This window comes from Aythya ferina, assembly GCF_964211825.1.
Source record: "Aythya ferina genome assembly, chromosome: 7".
NCBI classification, from domain to species: domain Eukaryota; kingdom Metazoa; phylum Chordata; class Aves; order Anseriformes; family Anatidae; genus Aythya; species Aythya ferina.
The window spans coordinates 11,946,111-11,966,707 of record NC_140302.1 but is presented as its reverse complement, the minus strand read 5'-3'; the positions used below and the strand labels follow the sequence as shown (position 1 = coordinate 11,966,707).

General features: G+C 42.2%; 1 protein-coding gene across 3 annotated transcripts in view; it reads right to left on the bottom strand.

The window, feature by feature from the left end:
* Window positions 1-20,597, bottom strand: part of RASGEF1A (RasGEF domain family member 1A) — a 159,009-nt gene that overhangs the window by 34,346 nt on the left and 104,066 nt on the right. The window contains exon 2 of one of the 3 annotated variants that reach the window (XM_084525403.1): window positions 12,469-12,583. The exons of 1 other annotated variant lie outside the window; for it this stretch is intronic. In XM_084525403.1, coding sequence (XP_084381529.1) covers window positions 12,469-12,510 — 42 coding nt within the window. In that variant the 5' untranslated portion in view covers window positions 12,511-12,583. Of the gene's footprint in view, window positions 1-11,217; window positions 11,413-12,468; window positions 12,584-20,597 lie in introns of those variants that run through there. One more of the 3 variants, XM_084525404.1, reaches the window with a different exon arrangement.

The following is a 20,597-nucleotide window of genomic DNA, read 5'->3' as shown; positions in this document are numbered from 1 at the left end:
TAAATCCATGCTGGTTTTATAAATGCAAATAAAATTGTATCCTCAGTTGGGTTTGCAAACTCTGGTCTGAGATGTGGTTTGGAATGTCACAGGAGGTTAAAATAATGTAGAGTTTGTCTCTGGGGAGGACAATAACCACTCCCAGAAGTTCCCATTATGGATTGGTCCAAACACTGAAATAGCGGAAGACTTTGGGCTTCAACAGATTTGGCCACAAGTGAGTGAGTTTAAAGCATTTTCTGTAGCTATATTGCTTTTGAAAGATTTGACTACTAAGTTAAACACTAATAACATTATACCTTGTAAAAGCATCAACTGGGTCTTTAAAATTGAATACTTTACACTTTGTGTCACAAAGGAAGTACTGGAAGTACTTGCACTGCTGGTATAGTCATTATAATGACATTTCATATTATTTTTAATTTAGGCTCTTTTATGCCTTAAATACCTTAAAATCCATTGAGGCAATTACGTCCAAATTGTTTGAATACATGACTTAAGATTCTGTCCTTCTAAAGTAAATGTCAGTGCTTAAACACACTCTGTTGCAGCTCACTTACAAACAAGTAAATATCATGGACATGTGCAACAGGTGTGAATTTGTTTCAAGTGTTTTTTGTAATTTTTTAATATAAAATTGTAACCTTCAACAGAAACAGCTATCTGGCAGTACAATCCTCAAAACTGCGCTAGCTACTAATCTGTTCACATTCCTGATTGCTTTGAGGAGCATTCCTGTATATTTATGGCAAATGTCCCAGCACCATCTTTCATATCCTTTTTAGTGATAATGTGTGTTCAGCTTTCAGCTGCAGAGGACTAAAAGAGCATTTCAAGCCCACACAAAGTCTGATGAGAGCTCACGGCTGTGCACAAGTCAGAACAGCAAGCTGCATGTTCCCTCTTGCAGCAGTGAAGATGATCAGGATTTTATTTATATATGTATATATTTAAACATTACTCAAATAGCTTATATCAAATAGGCAAAATCTGAAAATCAGCATTTTTCTCTTTTTAAGTTCAGTGCTAGCAGAATAACTGATTTGATAAAAATGATGAGAAATTAGGAGGCTGAGGATGGATTGAAGATGCAGAGAAGTTTTCAGTGAACAGCAAGCAAAAAGTCAGCCTGGGCAAGGCGTCACTTACCTTGTAAGTTTTTAACCTTCCCCCAGAGACCCGTCCTGCAAATCCCTTCAAGCCCCATGTCCAGCTACCAACGCTTTTGCTACCCATCTTTTCCTTCCCCTCCTCCAGCCATCGCGCCCCCCCCCCCTCCTTTCCCCCAGCTCCTCATTAAAAGGAAAGCTTCCAGGAGCTCTTGAGCAGCAGGCTCATGCTTTCAATCAAAAGAGATTGCTGAATAGCCCTCCACTCGAAGAGAGCTCAGTGGATCCAGAGTCAGGGCCCCTTCATTAATGAGAAAGGAATCTGTCCACCTTCTGAAACCTCTCAGCACTCCCCGAGGCTGCCTCAACCACACAACTTGCATTTCTCATAAATTTCCCCCCATGGCCACAGTTCCGTTTCGCTCTTTCCCTCCTTCATCTCTTGAAAATCAAACGCTCAAAGGTAATTTCCCTGCTCTTCTTGCACAAGCAGATCCCAAGGTTTCTGATCTTTATTTCCTCATCAGGAGGTGCCACTTCAGATTAATTCCCTCCTGTCCCTGGCCCCCAGACCCTTGTTTACAGTGAAAGCTCTTAGGGTAAATTAGTTGGCTTAGAATTACAGACAAGGAAAATGAACACTTGCGTCAGGCTTGCCAGGCGTGTGCACAGCACAGGCCCAAGTGCTCGTTTTGGCTTTCAGTCTCAGTGGTTTCCGCCCAGTCTTTTCACTCAAACCTCTTGTTTCAGTCCACACCCAAGGAGTTTTGTTTTGAGTTTTTAGGGGTTAAAATAAACCCTGAAAAATCTAATGCAAAGCTCCAAACAGAAGAGCTGCTGCTCTTCTGGTCCAAGCTACTTTGCCACCTAAAAATCATCCTTAGCTCCTGAAACTTTGCTCTAGTTTGGTAAAAAACTTCATTAGCCTAACATGCTTCATACTTGAATGAATCATGATACCTGCTTAGTTTGGGGGAATTTATTAGCTGATTTTTTTCCCCCCACTAATTCTTGATCATAAATATTAATCTGACCTCAGCACCCCACCACATCAGCAATTATATATATTGTCACGCCATGTGTTGTCAGAAAAGGAAAGGCAGTCTTTGTCAGGATTTCAAAACATAAACGTATATTTTTACTATGACTATGTCTAAACTATGTCTGTGATGTTAAAGAAACTGTCAATGAGACTGTCAATGTTACTGTCAATGAGAGGACAAATCAGTGAGGAAAGGTATTATGTGTAACATCTGTTGGCTGGGTCCCAAGATGCAGGGAGCAAGTACCCAGCTGCTATTCAGTGGATGATCTCATAAATAATACCTTAGCCTAGGGACCAGAGTTTTGTTAGCGTTGCTGCTATGGTCACATGTGAACATAAATGACTTTGCCTGCAACAAGTAAGGGGGAAGATGCTTTGTGTGTGGGAATGTGAATTGATGAGGAACGCATGCTCTATAGACTGGATGTAGCTGACTATCAGCTAGGTTTTGATAGTGCCTTGACATCAGACAATTTAGTTCTTGTAATATGTAAGCAGCTATGGTGAATGGCTATATTCAGGCTTCTGTCAGTCTTTAGATCCATCCCACTACAAGTTAACTTTTTCTGGTGTTATAGTGAATACTTTCCATTTGTTTCCCTGGTGGAGGGAGGAGGAAAAAGTCATACATAAGAAAGAGGAAAATAATATTTTGATTGTTGAGCTGTGTATGTTATTCTATGTTAATAGTATGTATGCCTTGAGGACAGAATAACTGAAAGTGAATGAGTGAAAAATACCTAGAATTCTTGAATTAACAACAGATAACTTGCTAAAACAAGCTGCGTGGAGTGAAAATTTCCCTGGTAGAAAAGAACATCTAGAGGGTGTGCATCTGAGCTTCTGCGCCCGTGGTGTTAATTCCTGTGGGTGCTGACTGCTTACTGATTTAAATAGCTCTTGTGAGTGCTCACAACCAGGGTATGAGGTGCTTGCAGGACCTTTCTCTGCCTGTTAGTTTTGTAAAAGAATGCCCTTTTACTCCCTGCCATCCTTTCATACCGAAGGAGTGAGCTGTGGCCTGCCGCCGCTGCCTGCCTCCCTGGGGACTGCGTGCCCCTCGGCTGCCCAGCCTCGCTCTCTGCCTGTGTGCTGCCCCTTGCAAAACACGATGCATAAAACTACTCTCTTTGCACTGCCAGCACAGAGAAACAGACTTGCTGTTCCCCTCTACTCCAGGCAAAGTGCTGAAACAGCGAGTGCCCAGCCCTGGCTGGCATTGTGGTGGCAGTCGGCAGCCCTGGCTTGGTGTGCGGGCAGAGCCAGCAGGGACAGCGCACGGGGTGGAAGGAGAGCATGGGTGGCCCTGGCCTTTGACCTGCTGCTTCTTGCTTCCCAAACCCCGGCTTTATCCCAGCATTCATCACCCATTTTGCAGTCTGTCTTGGCTTTGTGCCTCTGGAAGTGCAGAGGTTTTTCAGGCCCTGACAGTGCAGCATTGTGCTTGTCTCAGGGTTTTTCCAGTTATCTCGCCATGATGAACAAACCTCCTAGGCACAGCCGAAGCTCCTTATGGTAACTAAAATGGCACTGGTGTGTCTCAGGGGTCCCAGACCCACAGCAGTTCACAGAAGTGTGAACTTGTTCTCACACAAAACTTGTTCTCCTATTTCAGTTTTCTAAGGGAAAAGGGTTCAGGCTCTTTTAAATTCTGCCTGGTAGAAACTAAACTGAACGCTGTTGTTATCTCCCTTCTCTATTCTCACTCTTTCAGAATTGATTAAAACTCTTTTACTGCCATGTGGGCTGCTCTGGATTTTCAGGTTATCCTTTGAATTACATATGGTTGTGTTGGATCAGTTACCTGCTTGCTTTTTTATTACTCCTAAATTTGAGAAAAGGCTAATGGGGATCTTTGGGGTTGGGGAAAGGCCTGTGTTTACTCACACGAACAGCTCTGCAAGGTGTGGTACTGCCGCACAGGAAGGTCCTTGCTTTACACCAATCCAAAACTTGGGCTCTGCCAGCCTTCGCCTTCTGTTCTGCTGCTGCAGAGATCAACTAGTCAGGGGTCAGGGCATTCGCCAGTGACCGTGGTGCCGAACAGAGCTGCTCAGTGAGCGCACAGTGAGAGCTGGGCTTGCTGCTGCAGGGGCACAGGGCCACGAGCAAGGCCGGGCCTGGAGGCCGCAGGACTCTCACGTCCCAGGGTGCGCCTGCTTGTGGCCTCTGCTGCCTTCCCCTCTGCCGGCCTCAGCTCCCTGACAACGGACGTGGTTGTCAGGTTGTTGCTGTGTGCTGAGGAAGTACCAAGTGGCTAGGGCAAGCTCCAATACCCAGAAAGTCTCTGAGATGTTATCTTTGTGCAGTGGTAGCTGAAGCTCTCAGGCCTGCCCTCGGCCCACTGACAAGTCGCCCTTCCCTTCAGTGCAAGCTGCCTGTTAAGAAAGGAGCTGTGAGCGGCTTTCACAGGGCGGCTCTAAGTCACGGTGCTGGAAGGTGCTGAGCAGATGCAATGCCTGTCAATTTGCCATGATTAATTACCAAAGAGATCTGCCTCGTGCAGATTCTTCCCTTTCATACGCTCAAGGACTGCCCAACTTCTTTGTTTGCTTTTTACTGTCTGATCCGCAATTAAAATGTGAGGATTCTGCTTTTGTACAGATCTGTCTAAATTAAGAGATGATTATTTATTGGTTTAGGCTACACAAATCAAATTTGATGTTCTCATTCAAAGCAGAGACTCTTTTCTCCTGGGTGTCATTAGTCTACAGAAAAAGCCATCACACTCTAATATAATTCCTGAACCATTATTTACGCTATTGTTTTGCAGGAGGCAAAGTTTTATTTGCTTCTAGTCTGTTCTTTAAACTTCAGCTATTTATTTACTGTGCATCCTTACTCTTCTGTGAAGACCTTTAGAGATGCAATGTCTGGAGCTGCTCCTTCCCTGTCCCAACTGCCCTCTCCCTATGAACAGCACAGACTTGCTCTTCTCATTGCAAATGAATATCAAAGCGAGCCGTATGTGTTATTCCACACTATCTCTGCAGGCATTGTCAGCACATGAGATAAATAATGCTACCCGAGATGCATTATGGCTGTTTTTCCAGATTATTCTCAAAAAATCCAGTTTGGCTAAAACAATTGTATGTGTTACCAAGAGACTTGTTTTACAAGGTTAAAGCTTCAGTTGCTCTGCACTATAAGGCCGTCTGTGTCTTGCATAACAAATGAGCGGCGTTCATTCCCGTTATTGCTTGGTAGCAGGAACAGCAATGGGATGCCCGCTGTTGATGGTGAACATGTAGTCTCTGAAAGCAAATTAAATTTTGGCCAGACTATTCCTAGCATGTGTTTTCCTAACTTCTTGCCCTTTAGTGGCTAAATCGTATTGGGTTTGGGTTTTGTGAATTGTTTTTATTACATTTTAAGGCCTGTTTCTCATTTTAAAAAGAATTAAAACTTGTATCAGAAAATCAGATTTAATTTCAGCGTTTCAAATCTGGTATTTTTCACTGTCAGTTTCCTAACCCATTTCCTTCCTCAAGAGACTTAAATATATGAACTTCTAAATACGGAGATGTGCTTTTTCTTTCCTTCTCCTGTTTCTTTTCTTTTCAAGGGATATTTTAGTGCCCATGAGGCTGGAACTTTGGAGATTTCAAGCCTCTTTCATCCTCCAAAGTGTCAGCATTTTCAAAGAAGTGGGTTCCTGTACACTTCTTTTCATGTGCTCTGCTGTACTCTTTAAACTTGACTTGCAAGCTCTCTGCAGGTGAGAAGGGAGCGCGGGCAGGGTACATGCTTACACCTTGGACTGTGTGTGGCAGAAATGGTCACCGGGGAGCGGAGGGCATCCCACACAAGTGAGCTGCTCGTAGTCCAGAAGAATGACATTGCTTTTTGCATCTCCACCCTCTTTTTTCTGGCTTCCTTCTGAAGTATGCTAGTAGCAAATTGCTGCAGCGGACTGCCAGCTGAGTTGTAGGGTGCCTTAGCTTTCTGTTATTGTAGCGGAAAGCCCCGTTAGAAACTGTCAGACAGAACCAACTATGTCAAGTCCATTTCTGGTTTAGTCTGTGATCTACAAACCCGAACTTCAAGAGCTATCAGTCTGCCTTCAGCTAACATTTCTCATTCCTGGGATGCAGACCCCCAGCTGGCAGGAGCAGCTCTGTCAAGGCTGTGTGCATGGTTCCAGCCTGACCTGCCCATGCAGACCAGCAGAGGGGTGGGCAAGGAGCAGGGGTAGATCCTGCTCTTGTAACCAGACCCAGCAGTGGTGATGAGGAGGTCAGAGACTGATAGGGAAGGAATGGAATTAAGAATGGGACACAAGACAGCATGTCCAGGTTAGCATGGAGAAGAGGATGAGGCAGGGAGAGGGGAACATGCTGTGAAGGGAACGGCAGGAGAGATGGATGAGCTGGGGAAGGGTTGTGTGTAAGGAGCGGGTGTGGAAAAGAGGATGATGAAGTAGGTCATTTAAACCTTGTCAGAACTTCTTCTCTCCACCCACACATTGGCCTGGTTCTTTCTCAGAGGAGAGAAAGGTGCTTCCCATGTCAATATAAATGATGAGTTTCAAGGCACTGTCCTCTTAGATTGTGGGTCTATTTTGTGCAAAAAGAAATGACTGTTTAAAATGTACAACAAAAAAATTTTAAAATTATGTATTGTATCAAGGGATGGTCACTTTTCTTTTGGTCTACACTCAGAAAATTTTTAATGTGTAACTTTTAAGGGCTGTGGCTGCTGTACTACTTTTGTTTAAAAACAAGGGCAAAAGTGTAAGTGGAACACGTTTAGTATAATTAGAGAACGTTGTCTGACAACTCTGGAGAGGATCTTCTGAACATATTTCTTTGGGACGTAACCTGTACCCTTTCGAGGAAAACTCTAATTCTGGCTGAAACCACCCTGCAAAGTTTTCAGCCCTTAAAGTGGAAAAAATTGACCACCTATCTGTCACCAGGCAATTCTTAGAAGTTTGGTTCTTTCATATTCTTAGGGTGCAAACCATAGTTTGAGGATGTGAAGGCTTTCACAGAATCTTAATTGATGTCTGCACAGTAATAATAGGCAAAATTCTGAAAAGCAGTTGTTTGAGCGTCTTGTAGATTTAATATTAATTTAATATTAATATAAAAAAATCTAGGATTTTATTAAGAAAAGTTATGCTCCTTCTTTCTGAGTGAAAAAAGTACGACCAGGTTAAGAACAGGGCAAAACAATTTCCTAGACTTAATTTTGAAGAAAGTTTAACAGCTTTGAAAAGGATCAAAATAGCAACCTGAAACATATACTGCCACAGGTACATTAAGGTTGCAAAGTTTTATAGTTTTATGTAGAGGAAAATTACAGGTTTCTTTTTTTTTTCTTTTCTTTTTTTTTTTTTTTTCCCCCACTCCCATGGAAATAAAATAAATGCAGGATCTAGCTGTAACACCCTGTTATGTTAATCATAACAGTGCACGGCTTGGTCTGCTTCATGTTGCTGCATCCTTCAGAGCATGCAGAAGCTGCTCTGGACAGTGGTGGTCCGCAGCAGGCTGCCTGTCAGCTAGTCTTGGGCTCTGTTGCAGGGCACGATGGGTGTACTGCAATTTCCCTGCTGCAGATAGGAATGTTTATTTTACTTACAGGGTGCTAACTATTTAGCTGTGGTATTTGGTACAGCAGTATGAAGATGATGAGAAGGGGAACACTTGGACAGAGGAAAAAAGAAACCATCGTGGCGCTGTCAGAGGAGTGGGCGCTACATGTGGGAGGTAAAGGCATGGGGAAAAGGAATGACATTTACTGAACTTATTGCTCAGGCTCCTTGTAGTTCAGATGTGCCTGCCGATGGTATTTATAAGGGTAACCCCCACGTGAAAGAGAAGAAAAAATGATCTCATGCTTAAAAAGGAAAAATAAAAAAAACTCTCTCTGGTGTCCATGCTGTCCAAAACATGAAGCATATTTAGCAATTCAAAGTAGTCCTTTGTGCCTTCTGAACTGTCAAATCTGCCACATAAAAAGGCTACATCAATGAAAGGGCATGTGTTACATTGGAAATATTTAATGGCAGTAAGTATAGCCTGTTGAAAACATGAGAACAGACATAAGGGTGCTTAGCTGTGTGCTGCTGTGCTTGACTGGGTGCCGCACAGCTCAGCTGCACAATTCTCCAAGCTGAAACATCACCAGCTATGCTGCATGCAATATAATAGCTACAACTGAATATCCTGCAGAAGACAGATGATACACTATAAAGCTCCACAGAGAGAACACCTACTGCTTTTTATTTGCTTTTTAAAAGTTTGGTGGTCAAAATGATCTATGCAGCACTTTGTTATTAATATTTACTCCAGTGAATGAAGCAAAAATATTTAGTGTGTTCTTCTGATGTTATTGAGCTCCCAAAAGCTAACTACTGTGAATGAGATGATAACATAATATTTAGTTGTCTAGTTGGGGATTAATGGATTAGGATGCATAGTTAGTAAAAATCAGCACGTGTCACACCAATGTCAGTCCCATGAGCTGTAACCATCTTGAACATCTCTGTTGTTCTAGTAGTTTTCAATTCTGTTTCCCACTCCACAGAATTTCCCTAGAGATGCGATGGGTCAGCAGCAGGCCAAAGATGGGCTTCAGACCTAATCTAATCAATATTGTGACAAATGTAATGAAAGCAGCTGTGTCACCTTGGAATCCCAGTGCATTTTATCAGCTCTGCTCTTAATGGGATGTGACAGCGAGGTTGATCTGTGCCTCCTTAGGACAGGAGAGAAGTTGTGCAAGGGCTTGTGCGAGGATGGCTTTGTCACAAAAGGGTAATCCGTCTCCATTTGGATCGCAGCTAAAGGTTGAAACTAAAGGTCCTTACCTACGCCTCAAACATCAAATAGTTATTTTAGTTACCTTCATTTTCATGTGAACAGTTTGTTTCATTTAGCTCCTCTAACTTGTCGTGTGTATTAGGAGAGCTGGTAAGGTTGTGAAATTGGCTTCATGACTTAGAAAGCAGTAGTCATTGGCCTCATATGTATTCCAGGCAGAGCACTTTAACTTTGGTCCTCTGTAATGGCTCTTTATTTTATTGTGAATTGCCTCTTTTTGCTATCACATGCAATTAGATTACTTGTTCCACTAGTTGCTCATAAATTTAGCTGCCTGGTTTCTTCCCTTTGCTACTTTGGTCACCTTCAGTGATGCATTCTGTTGTGCAATCTCAAAAGCTTGTGTTTTTCTAGTTTTGAGATGATGTCTTTGCTAAAGATTCACTCTCTGCGCTCAGGGTTTTATATATTGTCATCAAATTTGACCATTTCTACCTTCAATTCTAATCAGCCTAGTATCTCTACGCTGTTGGGTCTGCTGAGCCCCTTCATATTTCGACTCCTGTTGTCTGTTGTCTTTATGTTTTTTCTGTTCTTACGTGTTGTCCACGTATTGTGATGCTCCTGTACCAGGTTATTCTCAAGGTGTTTGGTTGCTCTGCCCCTTTAGCCTTAACTTTCCACTGCAGGATGAATGGCAATTAGTGTCAAAATGGTCTTGTGTAGAAATCTTGTGAGCTTGTAGTTTGGATATCTACAGGCCTGCAGATTGATTACTATCATAGCTATTACTGTTGGTCAAGAAGCTCTCATATCTTGTTCCTTTTACCCTGGGGAGATGACCTTTAAAGTATCTTGTGAAAATTTACCATTCTTCTCTACACATTATATTTTAACATGAAAAATAATTTTGCTTGTCCTTTAACTTGAGATTCAGAAACAGCTTACTCTTATTTTCAATTACTGAAGTTTTCTGTATGAGGATTTCCATAAATTACCTTGACGTGTAAATAGTGGAGCAAAGCTGCCTTATACTTTTTACTAATCCTGCAATTACGTTGCTGTAGAGCCTTTTTACTTTCCTTAATATGAAACTAAACCCTCTTCTCACCTACTCCTTTACACAACCAGTGCAATAAGAATTACGGACATGACAGCTAAATCCAACTCTTAAATCCCAGGCATAGTAGCTATTAGTATTGCTGCTCACTGTTTCTGTCTAATAAGCTATAAGCAGTACAATATCTTATTAGTTAATTTGAAAATCGTTTCTCAAGGGATTGCATGGCTTATGTGCATCAGGTCCCTACCAATCCACTTAAAGCTTAAATTCACCAGACTGAGAAACTCTGCGCGGGACCTTGCTGGCTGCAGCAGAACCATCCCTCCCCTGTAAAGCACTAGGATAGCATTTTCAATCTAGCAGAAGTTGTTCTGGACAACTTCTGTCCCATGAACAACATCTTCTGGGGATGGCAATTCTCACATCTGAAAATAAGCTCTCACTTTCCAATTGTTTTCATTTTGTTGTACCAAAACCTGCTATGTCTTGGTCTGAAGGAAAATATTTATTTGGTTGTACAAGCTGACAGAAGGATTACTTCATTGCTTGCTGTTGCCCTTCATTTGTTTAATTAATTAATTAACCAGAGGAAAAAAATGGGGCTGAGAATGAAATCTTTGTCCCAGCATACCGAACTCTTACTTGAATATCTGAATCCTGCTGGTTGATGCTCCGGGTCTGGGATGGACAGACCCCCGAAGGCAAATTGAAGCACCCCCGGGAGCTAAACACCCCTTGAGGTACCGCATGGCTTTAAACCTGCCTGTGCAATGCTGACCCGCCACACTCAGTGAACGTCTGTTCACACCACTCCTTCTGTCTTTTCTGGTATCCCACACTGGCAGCAAGAGGAAGAAATACTTATGTACCACAGTAGCACAAAATATCAACCGCTGTTTTTTTTTCTCCACAGCAATATTGCACAAAGCCAACACCACAGAATCCTTACAGATTCCCTTCGCCAAGGGTCCCTTCCGACCCGAATGATTCAATGATTATATACAATCTAAGCATAATATAACACACAGAACCACCAATAAATATACAAACTGCATCACATTTAAAATGTACTTTCCCTTTACCATCATATTAAACACCCATGCATGGCTAGCCACCCAAGAGCTCGCTGCCATCCCCGCAGGAGGAGGATCTGCTCTCACCCTCATTTGCCCAGAGACATTTGTGTCCCCTGAAAGGGGAGCAGGAGGTATGGTGCCATGCTGAACTTACCGGGGTCGGCAGGAGCATCTCTGCTCACAGCTGGGTCTCTATGGGTGCCCAAGGCCCTCCCTGCCGTGCCGCCACTCCGCGTCCCCTCCGCGCTCGGGCGGAGTGTGCTGGTGGCTCTGGCGGGTGCTGTGGTTTCCATGCCAGTTATACCCCAGGAAAACTGAAAGTGCTGCTGAGGGTTGCGCACGAGAGGAAACTCTGACAGCCCCAGCCTTCCACTACGTAGGTGTCATGTGCTGCAGCTGCTGGTGGCTGGGCTGGGAACTTCCACGCCGGCCTCAGCCTCCCTTGAACTCCAGCCAAGCCACTGCTGCTCTACTATCTGCCCTGCACATAGGTCCGTAGGAGTTCATGTGCCGGGTAGGGCAGAGTTTCAATGTGGTCAAGGAGAGGAATAAGGTTTGGGGCAGGAATTTCTGTTTGTCCCACTGCTTATATCGTTGCTGCTAGAATCTCTCTGGCTTTGGTTTGGCTTGGTGTGATTTTAGAGCAATATTTCCCAGATGTTTCAATTTGATTATCTTTAGGGGGAACACATAAAATTCCTACACATGTATCTGGCAATTAGTTGCAGTGTTTCCCATGGAAATCTGGCAGCTAGGAACCAACACTCTAGAACTGAGCTTGTTGGGATTTTTTTTTTCTTCAAAATGAATTTTCAGTTGACCGCTCATTGTACTTAATTTTTGCCCAGTAATATCCGCAGTATTCCAAGTACTTTTCAGAAGCTCAGTTAACTCATACAGAAACAATACTAGATGTACTTTGATGGAAACCTGAATGGGTTTCCTGCATGGTATTGTATCTTTGCTAAATAAATAACAACGAAGAGTGAATTCTCTGTATACACATATGTCCACAGTTTGAATTATTGCAAGAAGAGGCAAAGCAGAAAATAGCAAAAGGAATTTTCTATAGAGGTGATGCTAGTTTGTGGTTAATGAAGATGGCATGCTATTGGCTTTGTTGTTGTTTGTGTTGGATTTTGTATAGAGATATAGAAATAAGTATGTAGAAATAAGGAAAATGGGGAAACTGTGAAATTGTCATAGGAAATGAGGAAGAAGGTCCAAAGGTGATTGCTGAAGAGGATGGCATAATTTATGGAAATGGATGGAATTACTGGTGTAAGACTGCCCAGTATGACTTCTGAACAAAATAAATCTCTAACTAGAAATTAGCCTATGCTAGTGCTTTCACATATGAAAGAAACTTTTACATAAAAATCGTAAGAAGTAAAATAATACTTACTTTGCATTTCTTTACAGCAGCATTGCACAGTAGTTCTGCCATCCAGCCTTTCCCAGTGAGTGGACTTCCAGCTATTTCACTCTATGATTTTTGTCATGTGTCTTGCCTCCTTCCCCTTAAAATGATGGGTGCAATGGATTACTATTCAGAACAGACTGTTATTTTAAACTGAAAATGCATTATAGAATCAGAATAAGATCTGACGTGTAGCTTTAAAGAGGTGAGGTTCATAAGAAGGAGGAAATAGTACAAATTCTGGTATAGCAAAAAAGGCGGAATTTTAGATACTAAGTGCGAGGTGAAGAGAAATAGGAAAGGAATTGGGAGCATGTTTGGGGTAAAACAAATGCCTCCCACTGTCCCTGGGAAAAAAAAAAAAACAAAAACAAACACCACCACCAAAACACACTAGTCTTGTAATAGTCCTTGAAAAACATTATCTAGAATAATATCAATAATATTTACATTGTTAAATTGGTTATAAAAGTATGTGCTGAAAAGCGATTAACAAAAGCTGTGGAATTTAGAATTCTATTCCTTAGCACAGTTATGGTGTTAGAAGAATTATAAATCTTTCTTCTTGAGAAGTACTATGGCAGCACAAAGGGAAGTGACAGCACAATCATATCTCATCAGAATGATGGATAAATCATTAACTATATATTTTTAATATCTGCTAAACTGTCTTTAATGTGACATAAGAATAAAGATACAAAGAAACTGGTAACCATTCTCTTGGCACCTGAGATAAAATGTACTGAAGAGAATCCAAATTTGAGTACACAATATACAGAGATAATTTGCCACAGGCCAATTTTGTAACAGAATCCCATAGGCTTTTAGTAGGACTTAAGTTTTCTTGAACTTGAAGTTGTTATTCTGAGTTGGGTGCTGTTGTTTGTGGCTTTTTATTTTTATTTTTTTTCCTCAAAATGAAATTAAAATAGCTTAGCTTTAAGAAAGGCATGATGAAAGGGGGGAAAAAAGCTCAATTTACTTCTGTGTCAGAGTAATCTCAGCTTTTTTGCCTTGTTTTTAGGGATAACTTTTTCTTTTGTTCTCTCCTGATCCAAATAACTGACGGGTACTGAACTGCTGTGGCTGAAAAATTAAAATTTCCCTTCTTAAGGAAGCACAGCTAGGAAAATGTGTTTTAAAGTCATTTATTTTTAAAGTAGGGCACAAACTGGTTGTGCCTATAGCTGCAACCACTGAAAAGGGAGATTGAGGGCTGCTGTCAGATGATCCCTGCTGTGCCTACAATGTGCCTGTTGTACGCATGGTCCTTACTGGTACTGAGTGCGCATTTGCTCATATTAATATAAGGGTTTAATGCTGTGGTAGTGACTTGGCAGCCATAAGAAACTAGGGACAAAATCTTCATACGCTTGCACCTTCAAGCCTGAATGTTTCACAGTGGTTTGATGTCACCAGTTAATTTTGCTTTCAGGTAGTACTTGTTCGACCTCCTTTACTTCAAACCAACTTTTGCAAAACTTCTAGGACTCCTGTGGTCTCAATTTTGGCAATTTTAATCTAAAGTAACTCTCTGTTTTCGAAACAAAATGTTATTTCTTTGATTGTCATTATCTAAACATAAGGAAATACAGGAAGTAAGCAAGTAATTAGAAAAATGCAATTTGAGTTGGACAGAATATTGTTCTGTTACTTTTATATGATGCAAGGCTTCTCCTTGTTCAAAAGATCGATACAAAAATGCTGCTCCAATTCCATGCTAACAGCTCCAGATTTTGTCTGAAATTGAAGTGAAAATGTTGTTTTGATTGTAGTACTTAAAAATAAAATAAAACAAAAATCAATGAATAGCTATGTTCCTGGTTTGGAAGAGCTTCTCTAAGGACTTTGAGGACAAGGATGACTCCATACAGGTAACTGAGAGCTCTGCTGGCAGGCCTCTTTAAGCCCTGCTGCAGAAGCTGTCAGAACATAATACAGTAAGAGCACACGTTTGTATTTAGGTTGCAATATTAGTAAACACAGTTTCTGGGAAACCAGCTATGTTTGTCCAGTTTCCTTGTCAAGATTTCTTGTTCAGTAAAGCCTGCAGTGCTGTAATGCCACATGTACGGACTTCCCAAGGAAGGGCAGCTCTTGCTTTTCCTTCATACTTATGAGGATGACAAAAAGCCTAGAGAAAGACCTATTGCCTGAGAATCAGAGAAGATCTATTTTTCACCATAGCTTAAATGGGATCCATGTGAAGTTCCTGACCTTCAGCCCTAGTGATATGTGACCTGCTGTAGTTGCTGAGTTATGAACTGGGCGCATGTGTGGCTGTGATCCTCGCTTGCTCTGTCTTTCCTTACCCTACTTCTCACAACCACATCTCACCCCTGAAAACACTGGATGGGCTCAGTTTTGAAGGAAGCCGGATTGCCCATATAGGGTTAAGCCAGGCTGTGGCTTCAAAAAACGCAGGCAGCCAGCTTCCCTTTTTGTAAAGAGAGCAGTTTCCTGCCAGCCCCATACTGCAGTACAGTCCTGTGCAGAGCATGGAAACCCCCATCCCCCTCAGTGCTATGTAGTGGAACCTACAGCAAGTGTAAAAACACAGCAAACGGTGTGTCTATTTTTGGAGAAGTGGGAAACTGCTGTGGGAGTGAAAATTTCTCTTTTTTTTTTTCTTCGTCATCCTCCCACTTACTTGAATATAGTTGTTTGGGGGAAAGGACCAAAAAAAAAAAAAAAAAGAAAGAAAAGAGAGAAGCTAATAAAGTCCCAAAGAAATTGCTGAATTTTGGGGGATATTTTTGAAGAACTGAAGATCATACTTGGTATTAGAGAATACAACAGCGATGTCTCTTATGCTCCATCTTCCTTCCTGAGATATTATGATGCCAAGATAAAAAAATAATTTCCCAAATACAGTTTTTAAATGAACTAGTGCTGTTTATTGTTGAGAGTAGACAGTTGTGATTTTTCCTAATATAAAAGACCCATATATGCTGCAGGCTTAAAATTAGAAGAGCTTTACTTCCAAAGAAAGCTGCTAGTCATTGCACATGTTGAACAAAAGAGGTGCCTTATGGAGGCAGGTTGTGATTAGTGTGTCGAGTTGCAATCACAGAGATAGCCTTCATTTGTCATTGGAGGTGACTGCCTTTGGGAGGAGACGCTTCTTTTTCCCTCTGTTCTCATGTGCGAAGGTCGGCTCCAAGTGCTTGGCGGCAGAGTCCCTGTCTGAAAACCCTGCAAACTCTTGCAGTTTGGTTTTGATGGAGTGTGATCTTTAAGTAGTGTCAAGGCCACAACAACATAAGAATATAGATATCATTTCACTCCTTTGTACCTGCATAGTGTCTGTATTTTGATTTATAGTTCGTTATGCTGATAAAAGTTGTCTTGGTGTCACCTCATGCTCAGTACCGGTTTGTTATTGTCACTCAGTACCATTGACTCTGCTGTTAGCAAAATGGAAAGAAGGTAAAGCTTTACAAAGGGATGGGGAATCCACAGAGCTTAACAGTTTTGTGATCCATAATATCTGAGGGTGATGAGTAGCTGGCTAGCAAAAGATACATAGTTTGATGTGTAGGAAGCTGTCATGGTGTGTGTTCTTGGAAAGTCCACCATCAGGTTGAAGGACAGAGTGGTCACAGTTGGCTGGCTGCTACTGCGGAAGCCAGTGATCCTTCAGAGTCTACAGCCTTCTCTGTGATGGAGTTGCAGTGTTTGTAATGGGTATGTGCTATTGCACAAACGAGAGCTGAACCTGTTTTCTGACTGTCGGGTGCCCATGGCACCAGCACCAGCAATGGGAGTGGTGGCAGGAGCAGAGCAGCAGAGCACCTGTGGACAGAAGCATGCTCTGCTGGTGGCTGCTGCTGCGTACAACTGCCAGCAGCTGCAAGGAGCCCCAGGGAAAGTCTGAGCACGTGTGGTTCAAAAAGGTCCAGATAGATATAGGCCTGTACCTAGAGCAGGAGAATTTTCTTGTGGCTGGGCTGAACTGTGCCACTCCTTGTACACATGGGGCTTGTTCCATGGCAGCCTGCCTACAGGAGCATGGTCTGATATGGGGTGGGCAGCAACACAGCCTGCAGAAAGTGGTGGCGGCTCTGTTCTTCTGCTGCTCCACCATTGCTGTAAAATACAGCTGCCAGGACTGCAGGAGCAGTGCTTTTACTGCGCATTACTTGATGTTGAAACTTGTATCTTATTTTGAAAGTCAGCTTGGGAGAGTTAAAAGTGAAAGAGAACAGTCATGCTTTTTCAATATGCAGGAATTTTAGTATCGTCTATTTCAAATGATTAATTTAGTAGAGAAGATTTTGAGGAATGTTTGTCATCTCCTCTGAACTATTTCTTGTACATGATGAATAAAACTGTTCCCTTTCAGTTTTATTTAAAGTAGGAAAGAGGAAGCACTCTAAAAAAGGCCCAGAATATCATCACTTGATGTCTGATTTGTGGCTTTCCAAAGATTATCTTTGATTACCCAATGTAACTTCTTGTTTCAGAGAGAGTTTTGGTGAGAAAGAGAAATTTTGAGCTTGAAACCAGCATCTGTGTTTAAAAGAAAGCCTCTTTGTTACTTCTGATAACCATGATAATGGGATCTAAACTAAGGTTGGCTGTGTTTGTAATAAATACAGAACATACGCTAAGGCACATAAGCACACTGACAGTTTATATATATATACCGGTACTATAAACCTGATTACAGCAGTGTAATCTTGAGAGTGTCTGAAGATGTAAATTGGGACCGAGACCAGATTCTGGATCCCTTTGAGGAATGGGATAGGCCAGTATGGTTGTGTGTCAGCTTCCTTCTCTCTGCTTTGGTATGTGTATGGCTACACTGGCACTGACTTTTTTTTTTCTCTGAAAAAATCTTGGAATATGTAATATATATATATACATGTATATGTATATTTCTGTTTCTTAGTAACAATTCCATCTTCATCCACATCCTAATGAACATTTGATTTCATTTTCACTTCGAAAAGTGGAAATGGGCACTTGATTGGTAAGGCTGTGCTATACCTTACTGTTTCACCATGTAGGAGTCATTGTGATGTTGAATATGGGGGTTAAATTACTTGTACTAAGTCTGCTGATTTTATTGTTTAAAGGGATTTCTATTTGCAAAACAGAAGTGGAACTTCTGGCCATAGAATTGCTGTGCACTTTTAGGAAATAAGCTATTTACTGGGGATTTCCTTGGTGAAGCGGATTGCCTGGCACAGGCTCAACATTTGCAAGATTTGAGCCAAATTTTCAGCGGACACTATCTTCATTTTTGATCATCTTTCATAGCACAAATATTTATACTCAGATCTCACTGGAAGATTATTTTCCTCCAAAAACAGGTGTCATAACCAGTGAATCACTTCAGATTTGCATTCATGATGAACCATCATTTGTCTACTACTAAACACTATCTGGTTGAAAAGTTGTCTTAAAACGAATTGGACTTCTTTGCTTTGTGTTATTGTAAGGGCAGTGTTTGAGCTGATTGGTATTGAGATAGCTCCCTGTAGCCTGCCTGTTCAAAGGGAGCCATCAGTGTATGACCTGATGTTTTCAGCTACTCCCCGTGGCCTCAGTCTTGTGCTTTTGATGTCCCCCAGTGTGTCCGAGAATAGAATGAGGATCCTCAGAAGAGCTTGAGGCCTCAGGCGGTCACCTCATGTGACCGAAGCAGAAGCTGCGGAAAAAACAGCTATCCCTAATTCTAAAAGGAAATGCCCAGCAACTCAGCTAAAAAAAAAAAAATCCAGCTTGGAAAATACCAAAAGATTTCTCACACAAATCTTCAGCATTTTTCTTGCTTATAGGCAACTCCAAACTCTTTGCTGGCAAAGTGGTTCCTACAGTCAACATATGGGAGTTGTTACAAGAGGTGTTTGAAAGTGATCGTGTGAAAGGTGAACAGGTTTGAGAAGCAGACTTTATTCCAAGAAAAAAGGCAATTTGAGCTGGAGAGATGGAATACTTCTTGGAAAAAGAGGATGGCTGGTGTTGCAGCCAGGATGCTTCATGGGATTTAGGTGAAAAGGAAGTGAAGAAAAACTCGGGCTTGGTATGTGCAGTGTAGCCACAAAACGCCTGACAGAAATTAGGAGTTTGAAATTCTCTGCTAATAAAACATTGCCCTTTTGGTAATACAGACGTACAAAATAAGCATGGATACTCCAGGATCTGGGCTGAGGGCCAGCAGGCGGTGACCTTGGCTTCTGGAATGAATGGCGGTGTTGTTGGTTTGCTCAGTGACATGTCGTTTTCTTGGTAGATGCAAAAGGCCGCTCTGTGGAAAATTGACTTGAATTAATAAGTTAAGCTTGCTGTGACTAATGGGACCAAAGAAATGAACAAACCAGCCCTGCTGCAGCTTGGTCACCATGTCACATTGCTCTGTAGAAAACATTCAGGGAAGGCTCAGCCAGAAGCTCCTGCCAGGTTCTTGTCTTACAGCTGCGTGCTGTGTAGAGGCGAAAGCCTATGGCTCATTTGTCAGGGTGAGGTGGTAAAGGTAACGTTAGACACTTGGCTTCAGAATACCGGTGGGTTCATATTATTGATCATATCCTTTCTTTCCCAAGCATTTGCTCGAGTGTTTTTTTCCTTTGTTACTTAATACTGAGTAGAGGCATCCTTGGCTTTTCACAAGTTTCTGGATGGAGATGTCAAGATGTCAGAACAGAGCAGGATGGTGGGAGAAGACCACTGCTAGCATGCTTTAGCAAGGTGCGAGCAGTGTTTCTTATCAGAGGCTCCCCAGGCAGTATTGATATTGGCAGGAGACTTGCCGTCTGCAGCAGTGATGGAGCCCTGAGCTGTGGTGTGCTGGCCAGGGGCCGTGTGGCATTCTGCTCTCCCATGGCTGCAAGTGTGGAGAGGCGTGGTGGGAGCGTTAGTGGGTGAACATGTGTGTTCCTGATTATGTGAGAAGTTAGTTCAGATGATGATTTTGTTCTCGTCTGGCTTCCAAATATGTGAATTGCTTTAGGAGGGAATGAAACCGATGATAAAGGCTGGCAGTGGTTGCTATCTGAAGACTGATTGGAGACATTTGTTATGAGGATGTTGTTTTCAGTTGCTTGGGGGTGAGCACCTATATTAAAATGAACCAAATGAAGGTGACAGTGGTGTCATCCACTATGAAGTACTCTGCCTGCAATCCTGTTTCCCAGAGAAGAACACTGTGCTCAGAGCATCATGGTTAACACAGAGGGGTTTTTCCTTGCCAAAAGCCCAGGCCACCTCTCCTTCTTTGAATAGTTTAAGTGTCCCATACCACTGTGGTGTTTCATTTATTTATTTTTTAACAGTGAGTGTTTGGCTGTGCTCCAGTACTTTGGGTGTGGGCATCACACACAGAGAAAAGCAGAAAGAATAGGAAACTCTGTCCCACCCTATTGCCTTTCCTTCAAGCAACTCTTCACCTCTCCACCCTCTTTTTCTCATAGTTGGTGGGCGACAGGGTAGCTGGTGATCTGATGCTGATTGTTGCTGAGCCTTTCTCACTACTGAAATGTCTCCATTCTAGTTTACAGTTTGAAAAAATGTCTGCATCTATTTATTGGAAAAAATGTCTCACGTATTAAGCACTTTCTGTGATGAGCAAAAAAGTTGCCCTTGGTGATTAAAGAAATAACAGTCATCCCCACAGGGACACAGGAAAAAATAAATAAATTCGCAACTGGGTGCTGCATCTGACCCTAGAGGAAAAGACCTGCAATTTTGAGTCCCTTGTCCTCTGTTGCAGCCAGCAACAGCACTGTTAGCAGTTCTGTGCTTTTAGGATTCCCCACAGTGCCAAGTAAAATCTTTTTGGGTTTTTGGAGTGTGTTTGGATTACACTGCTTTGAGACCCAGTGTTGGCATTTAGCTGAAACTTAACCTGGTCAACTAATTCCGGTGGCCAGAATGAGCCAATGTGCGTAGTGCTGGAGACTGCCCTGGTCCCTGGAAAGTGTCAGGGGATAAAGGCAGAGCCAGGTGAAGAACCCAGCTTCCACGACACCCGGTCCTGTGACCCATTCAGCCCATTTGCTGGTACCAAAACACCAGGAAACCCAGAGCAAAAGTATCTTGTTTGGCCTTTTATCACTGGTTTGCAGGTACATGTGGGTGAACTCTTCTCCATGCAGCTTTCCAGTAGA